The sequence below is a fragment of the Excalfactoria chinensis genome, chromosome 14, assembly GCF_039878825.1.
Source record: "Excalfactoria chinensis isolate bCotChi1 chromosome 14, bCotChi1.hap2, whole genome shotgun sequence".
Taxonomy (NCBI): Eukaryota; Metazoa; Chordata; class Aves; order Galliformes; family Phasianidae; genus Excalfactoria; species Excalfactoria chinensis.
The window spans coordinates 11355920-11379472 of NC_092838.1; the positions used below are offsets into that span (position 1 = coordinate 11355920).

General features: G+C 41.4%; 1 protein-coding gene across 1 annotated transcript in view; it reads left to right on the top strand.

Moving 5' to 3' along the window:
* Positions 1-23553, top strand: part of PRKAR1B (protein kinase cAMP-dependent type I regulatory subunit beta) — an 87105-nt gene that overhangs the window by 4507 nt on the left and 59045 nt on the right. The window contains exons 3-4 of the mRNA XM_072348862.1: positions 5123-5293; positions 7989-8080. Of these exons, the coding sequence (XP_072204963.1) occupies positions 5123-5293; positions 7989-8080 (263 nt within the window). The remainder of the gene's footprint in view (positions 1-5122; positions 5294-7988; positions 8081-23553) is intronic.

Consider the following 23553-nt stretch of genomic DNA (forward strand, 5'->3'; position numbering starts at 1 on the left):
AGGTCTGTTGTTTTATAAGAGAACATTCCTTTGTATACCTCATAGTGCAGTAAGCAGAGAAGAGGTGGTGATGGGCTGAGCTATTGGAAGACACTGGAAGGGAAGATACAAAGTGTCAACATGGTGCAGGAGGCAAAGGGACTCAGGAAGGCAAGCAGTGAGACAGAGATGCAGAAATGTAGGAAGATTTTTGGCAGGAGAATTCACCTAGATTGGAAATTGGGAATGAATGGTGCAGAGGAACCACCGAGGACACAGTAATGGCAGTTAGGGTGGAGGATAGGTATGAACTGAATGAATTAATTGGGGGGAGAATGTTAAACATTTTTTAGTGATGCTGTGGAAGAAAAGATAGCATTAAACATCCAGAAGGCAGAGGAATGGTGGTTAGGATTGTATGAAAGGTCTTAGGTTACAAGCCTGAGTGATCTGAAGAGATTATAGAGTTGTCTGCTGTGACAAAGAAAAGAGTGGGTAAGGCAGTTAAGATCCCCCAGATTTCCATCACATTCAGTGGTGGAATCAGTGAGCGCCATGCTTCCAGTTTGCTGTTAATCATTGTGTCATTCTCCAGAAATGAAGGGTTGCTGTTACAAACCTTCCTGTATTGACAGTGTTTCCTCTGGGTCAGTTCCAGTGCAAAGAGAGATTAGTTTACTTGTGCATGAACTAGGCTGTACATTTGGTGTTGATAAAATGAAAGCAGATTCCTGGCCTGTCAGTCAGATGACACTGAGCTTGAGAGGTGGGAGAGGGGGAAGAAAAAGAAAATATTTAATTTAGAGTGTGCTTTGTGTTGTTCCTTTTGAACACAGAAGTTGTAGGAAGCAGATCGGAGGTGGTGAGCTGTGATACCTAACAGCTGACTTGCTTTTAATGTCTTCCTGGAATGCTGTTGTAAAGCTGTGCAGTGATTTGGAGCCTTGTCAGATGCTATCCTTCCATGAATTTAAACACTGTGTTTCCAGGCAGTGACAAAGCCTGAAAGGAAAGATGAGGAGAGGAACTACTGGAAGCGAATTTCTGTTTGGAAAGGCTCCAGCTAAGAGACAGGAAAGCTGCTGGTGTGTGCTCTTGAGCAGTAGTCTGAAAGGATCTTGCTTGTCATTGTGGTCACTTCTCTTGCAGTATTTAAAACACATTAAAAACTCCTAAAAGCATTAATCAGGAGAGGCAATGACCCCACGTACTGAGGACAGCTTGCTAAATTCCTGTCTTTTATACATCAGCCTCTTGCAACGCCAGTGTCTTAGCCAGAGGGGAGCGTTCAAAAGATAAATGGGTCACTACTACAGATGTATGTGTTAGCTCTTTTTTCTTTGAGTCTGATGCAAAGATATTATGTTTTCTTTCCAATTTATGGCTTGGTTAGCATACCTAGTGAAGTCAGCTGTGCTATTCTTGTTTCCCAGTTCATCTCCACCAGAAATCACGGGGAGGTCTGTGACCCAGCTCCAGCTAGGTTTTTAATCAGTCACAACACTGCTTTCATGGAAGGGGAATTAGATTAGGTGGAAGTGAAGCAGGGCATTATTGTAACACAGCAGTGCTGGTTTGTACCTTTGGGGTGTGATAGTCAGTCACTGTTCAGCACCATAGTAGTGACTTCAGGCATTGGTCAGCTGTGCACACGTAGCCCCACGCTGCTATTTCAGGTCCCCAGATTGCACAGGCACTGCCTTGGGCTGGTAGGGATGGCACAGGGCTCACACTGCTGAACCATGAACTAAAAACCAGGCAATGCTTGCCTCAAATGGCATGGGCTGTGTATATGGATATCTGCATCAGACCCTGCGTTTTGGAGAGCTGCATCCTGTCCTGCTGCACAATCAGGAGCAGCTCTGCTGGCAGCAGTGCAGGAGGTGAAGAGAAGAGTGAGGTGCTCACTGCAGCTTGCTCAGAGGTCATCACACTGTATTTGCTGTTGTCTTCCATGCGTTTTCTGGAGTCCCTCATTTTAAGGTGGACGTAATTAGGAAATAGGATTTCTCTGCCATCATGAATTATCTGTGTGATTCAAATAGAGCGAGTTCGCTTGTTGTCATGACAACAAAAGATGGTGAGGTGTTTACTTGAGAGTGAGGTCTGCACAGGCATCCACACCAAGCTGTGCCTGATGGCTGTTTGGAGAACTGTTCTTCAGAGTCCGTTCCTCCTTTAACATATTTGCTGTATTTGTGCAGTTCCATCCTGGAGTATATGGAAGACGGCTCGGTGAAAGCTTAACCTGGGACAGAGTGTGCTTTTATTTTCAGAAGGCACTCTTTAGCTCAGTAATGGAAATCTTACCTAGACTACAGATAGCGGCATATGGAAAAGGCAGCCAGTCAACTATCTGCTGTTTATATAAAAGGGGTTTGTAGCGAAGAGCCTTCCTTTTAAAATGAATCATATGGTAACTCACTTTTATAATCCTTTAATATCTTTTTTTTTTTATTTTTTTTTTATTTTTTATTTTTTTACTTTAGAAGATATTTGGGTTTCAGAGCATGCTTTGTGATATTAATTTTTATCTCATCGAGCTTGCTTTCTTGTATAAATCCGTGCTGGGGCAGAGGAGATATTTATTAATTCCTTGGAAGTACCTTCATGCAGTGTGTGCTGAAGAAGTGTCTGTTTGATATTCAAATGTGGCAAGCTCTTGCTTTTCACTCTGAGCTGGTATTAAGAGATCTGCCTAAGAGCTGCATCCTCTAACTAGTTACCTGACTGCTGCCTTGTTACAGTTACCTTTCAGTGTACTTACAACTGCTTTCTGCTCTGAAAAAGTCTTCTTTACCTTTCAGTTAAGCTTATGAAGAAGAGACGTTTGGTTCCCTCGAGGCATAAAAACACACTGTTAACTGTAAAGAGATACAGAAACTGAAACACCAGTAACAATATTTCAAATTCTTCAGTCCTAGGCTTGGTTTTGATGGCTGGGTTTTGAATACAAGGAAAATAGATAGTACGCATATGTTTATCTATAATGTTTGTATTGCTGCAAATGCATAATTGTGCGAAGGGAAGCTAAGGGTAGTTGGAGAGGAGCTGTGCGTGGGGAAGAAGTTGATGAGAATGCTGAAATAGGGCTTACTGAGTCATTTATTTTTATTTTTATTTTTTTTCACATATTCTGTGCTATTATTTGAAATTTGAATTGGAAATGGAGAAGTTCCAGTAAAGATTTAATACATTTGAAGTCAGCTTGTTTGTTTGTTGGCTTTGTTTGTGGACATCATCTAATTCCGCTGTGCTACGGTCCAGCAGCTGTAGTTTAGCAATCCCCATTAAAAAAAAAAGCAAACAAAAACTGATACCAGAAAGAACTCAGTGCCTTCTGAGGCAGGTCGCCTGTCCAGCCAGCCCTCTAAGTGCTATCTCAGTGCCTGTTTCTCAAGTATTTTAGTCGTCTCTTAATCAAAATGAGTGTGTGGGGCCTGTTACTTTGCATTGTGCAGCATGGGAAATACTATTTTGCTGTTTATTTCTACTGGTACAACACACTGAAGGTTGGTATGAAAGCTCCTGAAGTTAATAACAGGGCAGTATTAGTGGTGGTGCAGAACGAAACTGGAATGAGACCAGAAAAGACAAATGGCATGACTGGATTTGTCAGACATTTGTAAATATGGGTGGCAAAACGTATATTAATCATTTGTTTTTCTTGCAAGCTTAAAAATTGTGAACTTATGCCAGTTTTCTGCGCCACTCTTCTGGTGTCATACCTGGTGAGTTAGCTCTAACTCATTTCCTGTGACAATGAGACCAACTGGCAGTGTTGGTGATTTGCCACGTCTGGTGCTGATGCTCCAAGATCCTTCCTCCTCCACTGACACCATTTGCTAGCTCAAATTGCTCGGTCTCGTCAGAAATTAGTTGTGTAAGACAGAGTTCGGGTTCTGGCATTGCTGTCAAAGGGAAATTGGCTTTGTTGGCTGTGCAGGGGCCTTAGCATTGCTGCATTTTCCTTTTTCTTTCACGTATCCTGCAGCTCCACCAGTCTGAGTTCTCTCACAAATACTGGAGCTGTTCAGCTGACAGCCTGATGAGTGCTGTCTGTGTATCAGGGTGCATCTAATGTGTATGGCAAGGGAGTAGGAGACAGCAAGTAAACCACTGGGCTGCCCAAGCAAGGTGCCCACTCACAATGTTCATATCTTCCTTTATGGGACAAGCTGGGGATGATGCGAGGTCCATCCCATGGCCCTTCCTCCTCACCTTGAGTAGTGTCAAAGGCTGGAATGAATAAGCTGGGGCACTGGAGAGGCAATAGAACAACCAGCACTGCTCAGGTGTAGGTTTTTGGCTTTTGTTCCATTGAACTTGCATGTTTTATACCTGAAAACACTATAACTACAGGTAATCATGTTTGTATGAGTTCTTCAGAAATCAGATAAATCAGTGTATGAATTGACAGCATCCTGTAACTCTCACATCCTTCCTTGAAGTTTTTTTCTTGCTCTTATTACCATATTTTCAGGGATTCCCCTTTGTATTTAACTTTGTCCTCCATGGATTTGGCATTTGGAGGATAACCTCCCTATTGGCCAGCTGGTGCTAAGCCAGCCATCATTTTTTGTAGTCCTCTGGAGCCTACCTTGGATCTTGCTTGCTCGGAAGCACAGTCCCACTGGTCGTAAGTCTGTTACGTGGCAGAAATTCTGGAGTAGGGAACATCTTTGTTCTTTCTTGCAATAGTGAGCCAGCAAAGCAGAGCAAGATGAAGAAAGTTATCTAATGTGTTAACATGTGACTTCTGCTCTGTACAAGAGACAAAGATATGTACAAGCCAACTTGGAAAGTAACAGCTGTGGTGTTGGAGAGTTAGCAAAAGAAGCTTATTCTTTTTCTTTCTCAGCCAGAAGTAGCTGCAATGAAATGTCCTTCGTTTATAGTACATTGGTTTCCTTTACGCATAAAAGTATTGGACAGGCCAAGTACTGGAGTGACGGTACCTGTGTACACATTGGAGTGTCAGTCTTTCAAGCTGCACATTTTTAGTTTTCTGTGACCATTGTGTGTGTTGTGCATTTTCAAACATCTAAATGTAGAAATGAAGTAGTTGCTGAGAGTCGTAGAGGAAGCATATTGAGTCTTACATGGGTAAGAGATGTTTCACTTGTCTCTTTTTGCCTTGCAGGAAGAATGCAAACAGATACTGGCTCGGCAGAAGTCCAGTTCCCAGTCTGATTCCCATGACGATGAGATTTCTCCTCCTCCTCCCAACCCAGTAGTAAAAGCCCGGCGCAGGAGAGGAGGGGTCAGTGCAGAGGTGTACACAGAAGAAGATGCTGTTTCTTATGTTAGAAAGGTAATGCATTGTCATGTCTCTGCAGGGCAATCAAGTGACTTGTGTTTTGCTTATTTATAGTGCTTGAAAGCACAGGTCAGCATGTAGAGTATTGTTCTCGTGTCAGCAAACCTTGGCTTGACCATCTTCTCAAGCACATTTGCTGCCTCTTGGATAAAGTATTTTCCCGAACAGTGTTGCTTCAGCATTCTGTGTCCTGTTTTGCGGAATGCTGCTGATCTGTTTCCTCCCATTATGGAGTAGTTAATTCTCAGCCATTTTCTGACTTTTAGCAGAACCTGAGTTTTGGAAAGTGGCCTTTTTTATTGCTGCATTTCCTTCTTTTCCCCAAAAAGTCACATCTATTTCAGCCTTTTCTCCCAGTCAAGGTCATTTATGTTCCCTGAATCATTGCAGACATGTGATTCCCATGTTGATTGGATTCCCATGTTGATTGGGTACTGCCTAACCTGCTGATACTTTTGATTGTGCTTATGCTGTTTTGTGTGGCTGTCTTTGAAGAAATACCAATTGCAAATAAAATAAATGCAGCAGGAGTTAGAATGCTGCAGTAAAAGTAATGTTACTTAAATAAGATCTTAGAGTGTAAGAATGACATGAGGGAACTGCTAAGAGGAGAAATATGCTTAGAAATTGTAATTGTTAATGGAGTAGTTCACTTTGGGAATTGTCTATGTATGTCATTGGCAAAAATAGATATAATAGCACAGGCAACGGTCTGACAGTATCAGAGCTTTTCCCTTACAGTAGTTTTTGACATGAAAATCGGGTCCTCCTTGAAATAATGGGTGAAATACCTGTTTGTCTCTGTTTAATATGGGCTCCGTCTGACTCTCCTGAGAATCAAAGGAAATATTCCTGCTCACACCCCTGGGTAATGTTTCATGTTTTGGATAGATCCTGCAATAAACTTCTTCCTTTTCCTAGCAGCAGGATTAGTAGGCAGTAATTGGTCCACAGCTGGAAGCAACAATACAAACCACATTCTGTGTGTTGCGTGACAAGGACCTACTACAACTTTAATTTCCTAGAAACTGGCTGAGTTTAAATAATAAATGATGTAGGGATGGCTTCCTGTCAGGCCATTGATACTGCAAGGAATGTAGGACTAGCTCTGGGCTGTTTTGTTTCTGTGCTTTGTCTTCTGCCATAAGCAAATGATTCCCCGTGGTGAATCCTGAAGCTGTGTGTTTGTGACAGAGGTTTCTGGAATACAGAAACAAAGGGAGATGCTGGAAGGGTGAATTACGAAATACATGAAGAAGTGTAAAAAGCAAGGCAAGGGTTGTATTGGGCTATTGCAAAGAGAAAGATTTTTAGATAATAGCCAGGAAGAACCATTGGCTTGAATTCAGGTGCTGGATAGAAACACATGTGGGTCATAAGCAGTTTAAAGGATCCACGGAAGGGGTGAGCTGTAGGATGAGTAGTGCTAAAGGGAAAGTGGTGAGTTATGTCACTTGAGAGGAAATGAAAGGAGATTTAACTTGAGCAAACATCTGGGGTGGTTCCATTCAGAAGAGCACAGAGATCACTGCGGCTGCTTGATTCATTGCTTCATCCTGAAACCAGAGAAAGCAATGTTTGTCAACACGTCTGACATAGCCTGTAGTTACCAACAGAATAGCTAACAGAATAGGAATTTTGTTGTAAGAAAGTTTATTTGCTCAAAGAGAACGCTTGGTGATTACTTAGAAAAGTGATACTAGGTGTGATCAAGTGATTCATTTAGACTTTTCATTTTGTTGCTCTGATGCCAAAGGAATCTTCCCTGTGTTTTCTTTGTCCCTGTCCCATGAGACTCACCTAAAGCTCTGCCCTGTAGCTTTCATTGCTGCAGATTGAGACTGGAAAAGGCTGGTCAGCAGTATTTTATCATCAGCTAGAGCTGAGTGTCAGTGATGTAGATTATCCCCTCTTGGCTCAGCAGCAGGCTGAACAGCTAGGTTGTTTTCATAGGACAAAAGTGAGAAGTGCAGGTCAGTCTGGGGTTTCTCTGGTAGGGGAAAAAACAAGAAAAAGTTACTAACCAAATATCCATTTTATTTAATGTAGCAGAATTTAAACTTTTGTTATTATGACCAAATTCACATAGCAGAGAATGTGTGCCTCCTCCTTAATTAGCAAATAAAACGCCTCATTATTCTCCAACATAAATCCTTTTTACTTGCCGAGAAGCACAGTTTGAGTTTTGACCCAGGTGAGCCTTGCAGGAGCTCAGTTCCTTATATCACAACCAGTGCTGAAAAGCATCGTGTAATCAATTCATTTCTTCCTTTTCCTTGGAGAAAATTTACTCATTCATTATTTTTAAAAGTAGGTTGCTTCTGAAACTCTTTGTGGAGAGAGAAGAGTAAGAAATGTGTTTTCTTCAGTTCAGTAGATCTGATAGAGCACTGCACAGCTGCTGGTACCTGCTAATTATGGTATTTTATGGCTGTCTTTCTCCCTCGTCATTTCAGAGCTTGCATTTCTTTTCAGGTTGTCATGTTGAGAACATCAATTCTTATCCTTGTGTTATCAAAACTGTAATTTATTACTTTCTTAGTGGCTTTATATTATAGCCAAAATCTGTCCCAGTGTTTGAAATAGAATTGCATCTGTTATCTTGAATAATGGAATTTTCTATATATTTCAAGATCTACGAGTAAATACAACCAGATGTGTAATTACTCTTCCTTCTTTTCACCCATAGGTTATTCCAAAGGACTATAAAACTATGACTGCTCTGGCAAAGGCCATCTCCAAGAACGTACTCTTTGCTCATCTCGATGACAATGAACGAAGGTATGAGGTGCTTTATGATTTAATGGATTCCATAACTTGACCTGAAGATTGTGTCAGATTTTATCTTAGAATGCTCATAGAAGATCAGAGCTGCCCACTATTGGTTTTAAGTTATAGTAGATGGCAGCCCTCCACACAGACGGTATTATGGCAAAGGGTAAAATGGCACTCTGAAAAAGAAACAGGAGATGAGAATTTATGTAAACATATTTAATAATTGCAAGTCAACTGTACGTGGTGGGCTTCCTCCTAGGATCCATGAAGGTCCTTAGCTGAAGTGACCTCAGATCCATTCACTGTAACTTCAGAGAGCTCAGGTGATGGAAGAGTGGGACAGTAGAAATATAATGTGTACTAAAAGCTAAAAGAGAATTACGGGTAAATTATTATTATTATTTTTGATCTGTTACAAACAAATGATGTGTAACCAAGCCAAGGAGACAAAGGAAATCAGTAGCAGCCAGAGTGATTTTTAAGACCTTGAAAATGTACTTCTACATCTGCTGAACAAGTCTTGTAGCTAGAGAAGGCATTGCAGCTTGAGTTTTACTATGGCTTTAGTGTTTAATGTGTGGAACAGTTACATAAACAATCTAGAGAAATATGGCTTCGATGAAGCCAGTGTAGAGTCTATGCAAAACTGAGTGGATACGTGTACCAAATACCAATTATCAGTGGTCCAGCGTTGTGGTGGAGAGATGCTACAAAGAAGGGAGCCATGTTGAGCATGATGTTCTTCATTGTTCTCTTGAATTACCTCCGTGGCAAACTGGTGTACCAGTCATGAATTTTTAATTGACGTGGAGATGAGACAGACTGATCGAACTGGGAATTATTTTTACCACCAGAACATCAAGCAATGCAGTCCTTCAATGGGACTGTACTCATACGCTTTCGATCAAAGCATGTTCCCAAGTGTGCAAATTTCACTCCCTCTTGAAGCCATTTACTCAGTTTAATTACTTTGCATTCCTAATTATGATGATACTGCATTAGCATGCAGATTTCTGGTGTAATTAGAAGAGAAGTAACCGAACATTTCTTCTGGCTTTTTTACCCACAACAGAGAATTCTTACACAGAACTGCCAAAGATCCTAATTATACCATCTGCATACTGACGTGACTAGTACTGGTAGGGTACATTTTCTGGTTGGAAAAGGCACATTTTGGCAATATGTTGTCTGAGTATGAATGAGAGGGAAAGAGGGAAGGAAAAGCTCTGTGCTAAGTGCACATCGTGGTTATGGCCTCCTAACCATTTATTGACTTGTCAGCCAGATTATCCCGTTACAAGTGTATAGTAAGGGGGAAGAGGTGTGCACAGGGTTACTTGTGAGCTTCTTGGTTTCTGGTTTCTGAACTGGAGGTTATTTAGCTATGTACGATCTTCCTTGCTCAAGTGCCACATTCAGGCCTTGAGATGAATATAGCAAGCTATTACTCGTGTTGGAAGAAAAAGGAACTCAGGGAGGACGCATGCATTCTGCTTTTGCTGGCAGGATTGAGATGAATGAATAAATGGACCCTTGCATTTTATTGAGCTCCTTCTTGACATTATACTATTGCCTTGTTGGGTTTTTTTTGTCAGGTGTGAAGTCCTCAAGTTGGAGCATACCATTGCTCTCACTTACAGTTTGCATCTGGTTGAGGCTAACAGCTAGTTCAGTAAAGTATATGATGTATGACTTCATTTGGGATTCTGTCCTCTTGGAATGGTGGGAAACTAGATAAGAATATTTCATTTTCTGTGCTGCAGTGATGATTGTGTTTATTTACTTCAGTGCTTCCTACGCTGAAGATGGCATTGTTTCAGTTAGTGTTGTGGTTGACAATTCTCCAAAGTAAAGAAGGTCTTCAGGTGGGGTAGGATGAGCTAACAGGGCCAAGAAAGTCTTTGTTTGCAATGGGTAACCTGCACTTTTTCTTCCTCTCTGAATAGATTCATAAGTTAATCTTTCCAGTGGCTATGTCGTCCATGGGACTTATGTTCCATCCACTTGCTGCTTGCAGCTGTGAAGATCCTTACGTCTGACATAAGCCCTTATTTATAAGCACGAAGTGTAATGTTATCTGTGTCAAATATTCACTATGAATTGCATGAGAAGTCCCGCTGAAGTTAAGATAAACATGTACCTTTTTGCACTGGTGTTCCAAATAGTTTTGTTCAAACAGTCTGTGTTTACATTCTGTTTGCATTTCTGGTCTTATTTAGGTATCATCTTTTTATATGCCATAGTGAAACAGGGTTTGCCATCTATCTGACAATCGCACATACATACACACAGCCTCCAGTACAACATTATACTGATAAGCTCAATAAATAAGGAACTGTAAATGCATAAATGCTGAAAGTGACAGAGCTTGTTTATCAGCAACTCTTGTCAAAATGTACATTTCAAGAGTAGGTAATAGTATAAGAGCAGTGCAGCTCTGAAAAGCGACGTGGCAGTCAGCTCTTTAACTGTGGCGTGTTCTAACTCTCCTCTCTCCTCCTTTCTTCTTTTCAACTGCTCAAAAACTCTTGAAAGAGAATTTTAGGAGCGAACAATGAAGCGTGTTGGTTCAGGTGAGATGTAAGGGCAGCAAGATTTTTTGTAGAAGAGCAGTTTGTACTATTGTGCAGACATCATGGAGGAGCTGTGGAGATGGCCACCAAGAGGAGTTTTCCAAGACAGAAAGCACTCTAAAAGCTTGCTAGATATGATCACTGCCAGATCAGCAGCTCTGTGCCTGCCTGGTCCTGAGCTGTTGCTCACTGAATCCTCACATATGCATGCACAGTCCTTCACAATAGATTCTTGTGTTGTGGCTCTGGAGGGAGCTCTTTGCAGCATAGAACAACTTCTGATGCAGAAGGCCGCGCTGTGCAGGCTGTGTGCCCAGAAGAACCAGGAATTGCCCTCCAGCCTGTTCACATGTGAGCAGCCTTGGGAGCTTTGAGATGGAACATCAGTGGATTTGGACCTATAGCCAGGTAAGATACATTCACCCTCTTTTCATTTTACTAGGGGAAAGTGCTGTGCTAACACTAACTGTAAGGTATTTTTGGCAAATTGACTTTCCATACCTGGTGCTCTTTGCCACAGTTTGTTGTTAACTTCAGTTGATGGCAGAAGCCATCTTGTTTCTCTGTTTTCTGTTGTGCCTCTGTTGCATCCTTGAGACAGTCCCAGTAAAACTTATTAAGCAAAACACCAGTCCTTGATGATGACATTTGTACTTAATAAAAGAACTTTAAGAAAATTGGATTGCAGATTTAGATGCACTTTCTGAAAGACATGTCTGCTGTCTTCCTCCAGCATGCTGGTGAGAAGTTAAATTGATACGTGCCAAGGTTGTCTTAAGTGGCCTGCAGTATTGATTCTGGTGGCTGAAGAAGTTGAAAAATTTCCTTGCTGATCTGGACTCCTCCTAGTCTGAACATGATCTCATGGTTCAGGTCCATCTGTGCTCCTATGACAGGCCTAATTCTGAAGGCTGTTAGAGTTTGCGTAAACTTTCCCCTTTCTTTTAGTATGTGACACTTGAGAATTTTGCATGAGGGACAGATCAGCAAGGCAGGGTGTATTGTATTGATGCCCTCTTGGCTTATTTGGTTTTGTTCAGTCAGCAAGCCATGAATGATTTCTATCTGTGCAAAGATAGAATTACATCCATAACTTGGCAACGTTTTATTTCCTTTCCCACTCTTGGATTTCCAGTAGATTAACATCCTCTAAGGTTTCCTCATTGTGAAATGCTGTATAAAGTCAAAACTAGTGACAAGGGGCTAGTTTGGTTGTCCTAATCTCCTCTAACCTAGCAGTGCAGCTAGCAAGAATTTTTATTAGTTCAGCATGTAATTTGGAGTAGAAGTGCACACCCTTGGCTTTACCATGGTGTTGGATAGTTGAGGGAAGAAAGAGCTCAGTTTCCTTCTGAGGATAAATATATAAGATTTCATCTCATCATTTAATTGGCAGGATGTTCAGTGTCTACTGGACAGGGGCAGCCACTGAGAACTCTGACCTGAAGAGGAACAGTGAGAAGGTTTGGAGGTGACCTGCAGTGGGATCAGAAGTTGCTGTTTCTGGATACGGAAGTTTCTACAGCTAACAGTAGTCAAGGAGGAGAAGGAGAAGGAACTGCAGCATAAGTAGTGAGTTTGAGGTCAGCAGGCATGTCAGTCGTGGTTCCAGGATGTCACCCGCACCTGCCTGCTGTGCTATGAACCATGAGCTGTCCTTCTGTCCCTGTTCAGAGGCTTGATGGATGCCTAACCGCATTCAGAAGTAGACTGAGAAAATGTTCAGCTGTATCTTTATGCAAATTGTATGTAAAATTTATATGTAAAAGCTTTGTAAAACTTGTTCATGAGGGAGTGGAGAGAGTACGCTGCTGTTTTACGTGTGTTTTCAGACCAATAGTCATTTTTCCAAATGTTTTACCCTTCTTTGCTGCTCTACCAACAGCTGTGATGCCTGTGACAGCTTTCAGAATATTGTTATGTATTTTATTACTTGGATTAATAATAAATTGGCTTTTTTGGAACCATAAACTGGTGTGAAAATGCTTTGGAAACTATTAGATTATTTAATGCTTTCGCTAAAATATCAAGCTTTTATGGAAGTGCAAAAAAACAGCAGTAAGTGACCTAAATGGTAGGAAAAACTGTTGCATTTACTGCAGGAGGAGGACATGGTTTTACATTACTCGTGTGTTGCCTGCATGGCAAAGATGTCAGAGTAAAGGGCATTTTTTATTTTCTACGCTTGCTAGAGCTGATGCATACAAATGAAACTTGGCACTTGTACCGGGCATGCAAGCCAACCAAGAGTTTTATCCAAATAAGAATTGTGTTTTCCCAGCATCCTCACAAACGCACTGCTGGGATTCTGCAGATAGAACTGGACACAGTGTTGTAGGTACCATCATCTTGCTGTTAACGTTTCAGAGAGGTGTTCCACTACCTTCTTACAGATGTTTTACGTAACCCGTGCTCTGTGATGTGGTCTGCAATTGAGGCAGTTTTGTAAGCCATGATCGGTGCCGAAGTGGGCTCCTTTAGGGACATGCTGAGCTTCAGTATATGCTATTTGAAAGACATTAGGGTCCAAATTAAGATTTCCTCAGCACTGAGACACAATAACGTTCTTAAAATGTACTAAGGGCTGCCACAAAGGGGAAATGAGTAATCATATGTCTCTGTACCCCGAAGACAAAACATCAGAATTAGGCTTAAATTGTACAAGATGGAAGTAAACTAGACATGTGGTAATAATTCCTAGTGGTGAGGTTACTTAAATAGATGGGAGAGTCTCTGATTGCTGAGGCAGGTTGGGCAATCTCTTTGTACGAAGTCTATTTTGTCCTATTTGTAGATGGGAGGAATCTCAGTTGTGTTTTTGTCACTCCTGGATCCTCAGTATTGTAAGGCTTATGTATGCTTCCTGTTTACATCTTGTTTTGTTTTCCTTTTCTTCCTGTTTCTTTTTTGTGTTTGAAGGGTCATTATTTCTTCTGACATCCTTTTCTTTCTCAGATTGAATCTATTTCTGCCCATCTTCCTTTGCAGACCAGGTTACTCAGACCGCTGACCATTTTTGTTGTCCTCCTCAACTTTATTCTGTCAGTCCACATCCCTTTTTGTTCCTTTGTTTTTCACAGCAGCAGCATATTGTTGACTCCTGTTTAGCATGTGATCACCAGAATCATCGGACCTTCTTCTGCCTTGGCAGTGAACATTCACCACGTGTTTGTGCTGTTGATTATTTTAACCCAAATATAAGATGCAGCAGTTGTATCTTTGTTGCAAGGGACTGTATTTTCACAGTCCATTTCTTCAGTTTGAAATGATTTTACATCCTTATCTTGCTTTCTGACGTGCTTGCAGGATCTTTACAGCTAGTTATGGTCTTCAGATTCAGGAAGAATCCTGTATGCTGTCATCCAGGTCATTAATGACAGGGTACTTTTTTCAGTACAGGCATGATTTGAATGTGTAAAAAGTGGTTTTCCGTATCTAACAGATGAATTTTAGTTGTTGTCCTGTTGATTTCACATTGAAATATTTTTAAAACTCGTGGTGATTAGTGAATTTCAAGGACATTATGGTTACTATAAGCTTTATTCACTTCTGCATAATACCATGTTTTATTAAAGCACTGGCTGCAGGCCAGCTGGAAAGCCTCATATATGTGGAAGAAACCTAAGACGGCACCATTCAGGAGCAAGATATTTCAGAAACAGGATGCCACAGCTATGACATATTCATTACACATCCTGTGTTTTCCTTGCATTTGTAACTTAACTCTTTTGTTAAAAAACAAACAGTCTGGCTTCTGCCTGTGCTGCAGTGTGCACAGCAGTGCAAGAAACTTCTGATCAGGCTGCGTTATTATTTTTGTAGCTGCAGGAGACCACACTGTGCTGAAACCACATGGATGTTTAGGTAGAATATTTACTCTGCCTGTTGTTGGCATCTCAGTTGGCTGCTGCTTAAATACACCTAAACCAGGAACCTCAGGGTATGGTTTCACAATTAATTTAACCCAAACTAACTCTGAGCTGGTACCAAAGTGAGTAATGCAGATAGTGCCAGAGCTTGGCTGTGTGCTGCTCGTGCTGCTCTCATGCACTTGTGTAGCCACAGCTGATCAGATCAGTGCTTTGGAGAGTGATCTCTTCATCCTCCTCTTATTGGGGCAGTTTTCGGGCCAGATTGGTTCCCACCACCTGGCCACAGAAATGCTTCTGCTTGCCTAAGAGAGGCAGTGCAAAGACACCCGCTGAGCATAAGACACAGCATCGTCTCAGTCTGCTCTGCATGGTACACAGGAGGATGGGCTGCACCCTGTGCAGGTTTATAGAGGTGTGAACGTCCCGTCTGTGATGGAGCTCCTGGGGATGCTGGCCCTAGTAATTTGGGGGCAGAGGGCACGTGTATATACAAATGACATGTACATGGAACAGGTGTGGTACAGAAGAAACTGGTGCATAACCTCTCTGTGAGATGTTTTTCCTGATGGTCGGCCATATTAGAAAATTAGCCTGTCTTTTATAAGCAATCAAGAAGAGGAAGCTCATCTCTCAAATGAGCCAAAGCATACTAAACAAAAGCTTTCCTTCTCTGGTTAACACTGCAGTATTTTGCAGGTAAACAGTCTGGAAATCCAGCTTTTTCATTGTGCCTTTTATGCCTTGTCTATAGCTTTGATTAAGCATGGCTTTTAAAAGAGCGTGTTTAACTATGTGAGTTGTTCCATTGACTTGCTGTGGATGTCAAAGGAATTACTCGTGTGTCTAAATTGAAGCACATTCTGTCTTGCTGAATTAGAGCTTTCCAGTGAGGAATACTACTTAAACTGGGAGAAGTTATGGATTTTGGAGACAGCAGTCGTCTGGCAGTAGTGATGGAAATGAAACCAGGTAGAATTGCCCAGCCGCTTGGAAAAGAAATGATCCAATTCTCCATTCAAGGATTAGCTGTGGATTTAACACTGACTCTATTTTCCAGTGCATCCATCTCATTTACCCAAGACTTATTGTCTTTAATTACCATTATAGTGCCTGCAGGCAGCAGTCCTTAAATTAGTTATGCAAAGTTCTGCTCTCAGCAGTCATCAAGAGATTGCATCTGCTTTACTATCAATCCCTTTCCAGCATCCTGACAGCATGCAGATTTTGTGCTAGAGAATCCTTTTCTTGATGTCACTTTTTGGCCTGGTAGGTAGGTTATTCTCTTAAACATAACTAAAAGCACACACATTTGGTATTTATGGATATTTTTATCTTTAGAAACAAATACTGTCAGTTCATAGCTTTTTAGAGCTTGTGATTCACCCTCAGTGTTTTGTTACACAGCTTATATTCTTCATCGCAACTACTACTGGCGCCATTCCTAATGACAGTTATTTTTACTGCTGCACTAAAGTGGTTTTCATATGGGCAATATGTCACCAATTCTGAAAAACAAATTAGAAGCAGAGAAATAATTTACCTAAATCCTTTTTAGACCTAGGAAAAACTACCTGTGACAAATACTATTCATGCATGCTTACGAAAAATTATTGAGTCTAAACTTATCTCTGTATATGTAAAATAGAAGAATTAAGGCTGCTGAATTTAACAGGCCTTAAATCCTTCTGCTGCTGCAGTGTATGTGAGTGTGCCTTTGTGGGTTCCTTTACACAATTATCTGGCAGTGGCTCTGAATTTGTGTTACTCAACGCTAAGGCTTTCCAGAATTGAACACAAAGGTTGAATAAAAGAACATCCACTCTTCTCAGCAAGTCTTTGTCCTTCGCGTTGGAGCAGCTGGAAGCTGATTGGGAGCAGCAATTTATCTTTGCACATGGAAAGAACAATGGTTTATTTCAGCTAAAGCGATGCTTCCTTTTTTTTTTCTCTCTCTTTTTTTTCTTTCCACAGAGGTTGTAGGTAACCTGTCAACACTTACTCTTACTCTAATAAGTCTTCATTAGGTGGCTGATTTTGCAACCTTCCACGGCTTTGAAAGCCTACGTGTCTTCAAGTGGGAGTATTACCGGTACCGGTACTGGAGGATCAACTGTGTGATTAAGTTGCTTAGTTATGCATTTAGAAGAGGATGTTCAGAGAGCTCAGGGGAACTAGATATTTGCATTGATTGATATATAGTGGGAAGCGAACATTTAACTCCGCTAAAGTAGTCCTGAAAATCCCCGTCTTACATTGTGAATGTTTCGATCTGTGCCTTTCCATTACACGAGGACATCTGCTCAGTAGCAGGGTGTTTGGAAAGGGAAAGGAGCTGACCTTAGAACAGAAAATAATCTATTATGCGAAGGGATTTCGTGCTCGGGGCTTTTCTGTTTCTTCCCCCTCCCCCTTTTTTTTTCTTATAGAAATAGAAGATTCAGCTTAGCAACCAGATGAAGTTTCTCTGTCATTCCAGTGCACTTAATGGAAGTACCAAGTGTGAGTTATTTGACTGTTAGGCTCCTGACTCCATTCTAAGGAAAAGAAACAAAAACTGACAAACCCAAACAATGATTTAGTTCTTGTTTTACAAGTTCCTTGCTAAAGATTTTGACCTGAAGTACATTGCATCTTGTGAGGTAACAGCTGGTCTGTCTTGTCTTTGGAAAAAGTAACAGTTGCTAAGATTTCTAGAAACAAAGACGGTCTTTGAATTCTCTGGAACAGCTGTAAGAGACTGACACACCATGCACTGTCAGCTGCTAAATTCAGATATTCAGACTGACCGACACGGAACGCTTTAACCCTTTGGCACCATCATAGCCCTTTTCTCTCTGTTTTTCTTCTAAAAGAATGCCATAAAATAAATTTAGTTGTCAAATGCCTTTTGCTGTCAGAAATTAAAGAAAGGAAGCACAAAACTAGTGCTTTCTTTGTAAAGGTTTCCTGTTTTTATGTTCATTCAGTTCATAAATGAGATGAAGACAAGCTTGCTGACAGGTGAAATTTGCATTAGAAGTGTATAGCACCATCCTTTGTGTAGTAGCTACATATCCAGAAAACAGCATCAGTTGCCATTTGAAGGCACTCAGCATCTTTGCAGATCTGTAAATGCAGAGTGTGTTTAGTTTGGCAAAGCAGAATGGAAGGTGGCTTAATTGTGGTCTGGAAGGGGAAGGTGGGTGATATCAAAGGTGTCTTCAATACACAGAGGTCTGCGACATCCAAAAGCTGGTGGGTGAAGTTGGGCACGTTCAGAATGGAAAAGTTGAGTTTTTGCTTTTTTGAGTAACTGGGGAACTGATCCATAAATGAAACTAGCTTGGCATGTGGCGGATTTTCCATTGTATGAAGTCTTCAGATCAAGCTTGGCTCTCCTCTGCTGCTAGTTCTTAAAGAACGTTCTGAAGTGCTCCATTATGTTGTGGGTTTTTTGAAAGATGGCGAAACGTGATGACATGAAAATTTATTTCACTTAGTAAAGAATCAGCACTCATCTCTTGCAAACAAAGCATTTGAAATTACAACTTTGGTATGCCTGAAAGCCAAGCTGCTGGAACTTGGGGCCTGACTGGTTTTCGGGTGCCTGAAATAGGCACATGTTGGGTGTCTTTCTGAACTATTGTTTTAGTATAGTTACAAATGATTGGATATTATTCAAGAGCCTCTGTAGTCTGTGTTAGATAGCATCAGGAAAGCTGAGACTGCTTTAACATGTAGTAGTTGGTTGACTCGGTGTTGCACAACATGGCTGATGGCACTGCTCATGGGGAATGTGAAGCACCCAGCAGTTGGGCTGAATGTAGTTTTCTTGCCCAAGGAGTCATACCTATTCAAGCTTACTCCTACATGATTTGCTCCTAAGCAAGCGTGTAATAATGGGGTTGTACAAAAATTATTCCTCTGATGGCATATAGCCCACTTTGTTGGGCTGTGTACTTCTGTGTCCTGATTCTACTCCATCTGAATAGTGAGAAGATTGGCAGTTAACTAAAATATTGGCAATTATCATCACTGTTTGCAGCATCAAGATTGGTTCATTCTTCTTTTTATGGATACAGCAGCGTTAAAACAAAGTAGAGTTGTGTCATGATCCCATAGGAACTGAAAGTTCTTTGATAATGTGAATGAATATCTTAGAAAAAGGCTGGCATTCACAGAATGACTTTCCGTATAGGACAGTTGAGGTAAGAAGAATATGCCACGTGCTCATGAGCTTTAATTCACATCAGTGGGAAAACACCACTGTTAGGATAACAGTGTACTTCATCTTTGCAGTTACCACAGGGCCCACATAAGGGCTGGGTCTCCCAATGTCTCTCTTTGCACGTTGAAGGAAGGACCAGTTTTGCTGTCATTAAGCCAAACTCCAGTTCTGTTTTCCACATATTTTTTTTTCACATTTCTGGTATTCTGTGAGATCTGTTTGTCATGAAGAGTCACCTGTGTAAAGGTAAAAACACAGGGGGAACCAACAGAATCAAAGCAACACATTTATACATTCTGAGTTTAATTTTGTTTAAGAGATTTGCAAAGCTTTGCTGCTACATTTGGAGTGCTCACTCACTCTTCCCCTGTTCCACGTGTGGTAGATGAACTTTTGTCCAAGTCTTTTCCTAACAGAGGCACATCAATTACCTCTCTTCAACTGAATAGGAATTACTTTTTAATATCCAGAAACAGACTGTGGACTTTTGACATCCTAATAACTCCCAGAACAGCCAACTGAACCTTCACCATGATGGACTGCATTTGCTGTATTAAAATACCGTAGCAGTGCCATGGTTCCAAGTCCTGACAGTTTCATCACCACAGCTGACCTGTGTTCCTTTTGCAGCTGCTTTCATCAGTACTGTTACAACATCAGTGCAGACTTTGCTTTGCTTTTAGTAACGTGGTTTAAAATAGTGATTTGGCATAAGTTGTAGTTCATCCAAGTTTACTTGCAGTTCCTTACTGGTATGGCATGTGTCATGTTCTCTCTCTTATTTATTAAATCCTGTGCTTTGAACTAGAACTTATTTCCAAGCACATGAAATTATTGTTCTATTATTAAAATATGCAGTTTGATTCCATGACAGGTTAACAAGAGCTTTGCAACGTTATCAAAACTGTCCTCTAATACTAAAATATAACCAAAGTAATGCTGCCTGTTATTAATTACCAACCGAGACAGTTTGTTGTGACATCTGGGGCTTAAAGTCCTCCTTTTCAAGCTCAGCCCGATAGCGGGTTGTCTTTAGAGCAGGAGCTAGTGAGATGAGCCTGGTTAGTGTTTGATCCCTTCCGTGCGCATCCTAAGGGAGCACTTCATAGATTCTGACATCTGCAAAGTCTTCATGGCCATCCTACATGCTGTATTAATACAGACTTGTGGTCGGTCATAGACTAGCAAGGCAATGAGCACACTCATTCAGTGCTCCTTAGGATCTTCTGTGTTGCACCTTTTTTCCATCGGCTTCTGCGTGTTCTCATTTACTGCGTTCATTTACTGCATGCTTTGTGTTTGGAACTTCCTCCATCTTACAGCTCAGGATTTTAGCCAAGTTCAGCACTTGAAATCTGATCTTCACTTCATTGTGGATTATTTTTAATTACCTGGGCTGTACGTCATTATGCCAGAAAAATTTAGATTTCTTTTGCTGTAACTTCCTATTAAAACAATTGCCTGACGAATACAGTTACTGTGAGCGTGAGCAATCTGCATTTAGAACAGTTTCGTTTTCTAAGGATGCTTTCATGGAAAACAAGGTTAAATTGTGTGGGAACAATGGAGATTCTGCAAATAGCTCTAATAGGTACTTTCTTTCTTCCTTCCTCCCAATACTTAGTGTGATAAATCAGATTAGAGCACAAGAGATGCAGTGAGAAAATGAAAACACCATCTTTTGTTGTTTTTAGACTCCAGAACCATGTTCTTAATGCCCGTGGGTGACATGAAGCACCGTTCATGCAGAGTTTACATAGATCTTATTTCTGGTAAACTTCACGTTTATTTATCAGTTTTATTTGGTTGCTTGCTTTGTTCCAGTGCCGTAGTGACACCCTCTGGCAATGGCAGGATAGCTCCATCTCCATGAGGGCACTCCAGCAAGTGGGGAGCAGTCTGGCTTGGAAGGCACTGACATATCCTGTGCTTCCTTCTCTCCTTGAGATCTTTTGGCTCAAGACTGAAAATCACACACGTGAAGTTAATTAACGTCCTTGAATTTGGTGGCTAATTGATACAAATTAAATTACCGTGCAATAAATATTGTTGGGCAGCTCTGTTTGATGAGCAGCTTGAAACTTTCCCATTGCACTTAAGTTAATTTGTTTACATGAACTCACAAGCACACTTTTCTCTCCTGGAGCGGAGCCTCTGAGCAAAGCCCTGCAGATACACTGGCTGCTGTTCCAGCCTGAGCCTTGCCCCAGAGCAGAGGAGATGGCTCACTCACCCTCTCTACCTGTGAAATAAAGCAGGTCTGTAAAGATGGAAGAGCTACTGTAAGTTGCCTGTCCGCTGTTAATTTACTAGTTAGCATCGGTGATGCTTTTCTTTGTACTGTTTTACCTTCTGTCGTTGTAAGTCACATAATACAGGCTTTGTGCAGCTGAATTTTTGTCCAAGCGGTATGATGTGAAGAACCAGTGAGCTGTTGAGGCGGTTGGAACAGTGAGGTGGGATGGCTGAGGCTTGCAGAAAGGCACTAAGAAGCCAAAGTCCTATTAAAATAAAAAGGAGCTGGAGACTACTTAGTGTTTTTTGTTGGCTCTAGATCTGTATCTCATCTTTATAGGCAACTTCATACATGCCTACAGGGCACGTTAGTAGTTTGGAACTACCAAAACGACCAAGTTTGGGCAGAGCAACCTGCCTGGCTGTGGCAGGGTAATTTACCTGGCTTCTCTGCAGTGTGAATTAGCCCACGTGGAGGCTGGTGCTGCTGGACTCCTTCCAGTGCTCAAACAAAACTCAGGGCCACACTGTTAGAGAAACCTCCCGGCACAGATGGGGAACGGTGGTTGTAAAACCAAAGCCATAGCGGGACCCGTTGCTCTTTCCCATTAGGACTTTTATTGATCTGCTTGGAATGAAGCCTCCCCAGTCCCATAGGGAGGACCCAATCCTGGCTTAGGGTGCGGGGGCTCCTCAGCTTCGTGGGACATGGTTTGGTTCAGTCTGACAGCATCCGTCCTATCTGCCACCTGGGGTCACTGTGTTCAAGGTTATCAGAAAAGAGAGGTATTGAATAACAAAGAAAATATAAGCGGTAAAAATGCACTTCCAAACCCCAACCCTCGAGGGGTTTTAGGTTTAGAGTGCCGTAAGTATACAAATTGCTTGAAAATTTTATTGTGTGTGAAAAAGAAGAAGGGCTGTGTTTCAGTGTGTAAACAGAAATCTGCTTTGGCAAGCTGGGGTTCTGTTTGAAGAGATACACGAACACAAGAAAGGCGTTATCTCTCATGGACATTTTCTTGCTGCTGTTTATCTTAGCTCTCCTACCTGTTGGTCAGCACTGTGTGCTGCCATTGGCTTTAAAGATCTTTGTAGCAGTGCATTTTGTGACCGAAAAATGCTCGGTGACCTCAAGGCTGACCTCAGCCTCTTTTTGTGCTGGAATTACTGCACGTTGCTCAGCAACTTTTCATATTATTTAAACACATGGATGTGAGATTATAGGTGAGTAATATATATTTTGGATCTGCACCCATCTTACGGTATTTTTAAGTGTGCTATTATTTAAACCTTTATCTCAGCTAACCCCACATGATATATCGCATACCTGCTGTACATCTTACAAGCACTTTAGCTGTATTTTCAGGCTGCCTAAGCTTAAGGTTGTCAAAATGTGTATTTATTTTAAAACTTCATAGAATGGTCTATGGATGTAAATCTTCCCACGGAGGTGCTGCGTTGTGAGAGAGAAAAGACTGGGAGAAAAAGCGGCTCCAGACGATGCAAGTGCTGCTTCGAATCTCATTTTCACAGCGTTGGCAGCATGTGAAGCAGAGCAGGTCTCTAATGGCAGCTGCGCCACTGCTGCCTCTCAGCAGGGAAGGCAAAGCCAAAGCAGTAGGCCACAGCAACCCTTTTCCAGTCTTCTGTTCACAGATGATTTGCAGACCTGTAGGTACCCAGAGAGAGAGTTTCTCCTGCTGTACCTGACCACTGGGTGGCCTCTGCTAGAGCTGAAGAACACACGTACATCCAGGCAGTGCATCTTTTATTTCTTAGCAAAATACTGCTGAAACTTCTAGATAATGGGACTAGAGAAGATAATTCATGAAATTCAGGCTGTTATTTAGAATGGAAAATTGGTAAATGGATATCGTGACCCTTTCTTGTCATTGCTAATTAGGAATGATGTGTGCAATTTACTTAATGTTTTTGTTGACATATCTGTGCTTTCAATTAGATAAGAAACACTTCGGTTTCAGATAGAGCTGAAGGAGCATACCTTTGTGAACAGAGTATTGCACAAAGTACTGTTTCTCCTACCACTCTTTGCAAATGGAAACCATGCATACTTTGCAATACAGGAGGCTCATTTAGGCAGCAGTGTACTGCAGAACTGCCTGCCTAAGGCCTATGCTGTTGCCTTTTGAAATGAACTTTGCATCACTGGCACCATCTCTAAGTAATATTAATTAGCATCCTTTCTAGTTATGCAATCTTTAAAGCATGTGAAAAGACGACGGCTTAGTCTTCTTATAATCTGTATTCTTTGGAGTAATTCATTATCTATGTCATCATGAGGTCAGAATCTGCACATTATGTTTTTTGCCTCTTGTAATGAGGCAGCTCTTGACACAGGCCATCGTGCCGCCGTGCACATGGTTGGCACTGTATGAAGAATGTAAATGAACATGTTAGTTTTGATGGGAATGGTGATGAGGTTGGAAAGGCGTCATTAGTATGCTCAGTAGTGCAAAATAATGCTTTGCTTTTCCTTCCGAATTCAACTGGTTAAGCTAAAAATACGGCACAGCTGCTTTTTCTCTTCACACATGTGAAAATGTGCGGAATGTGAAGAGGAAGAATTGC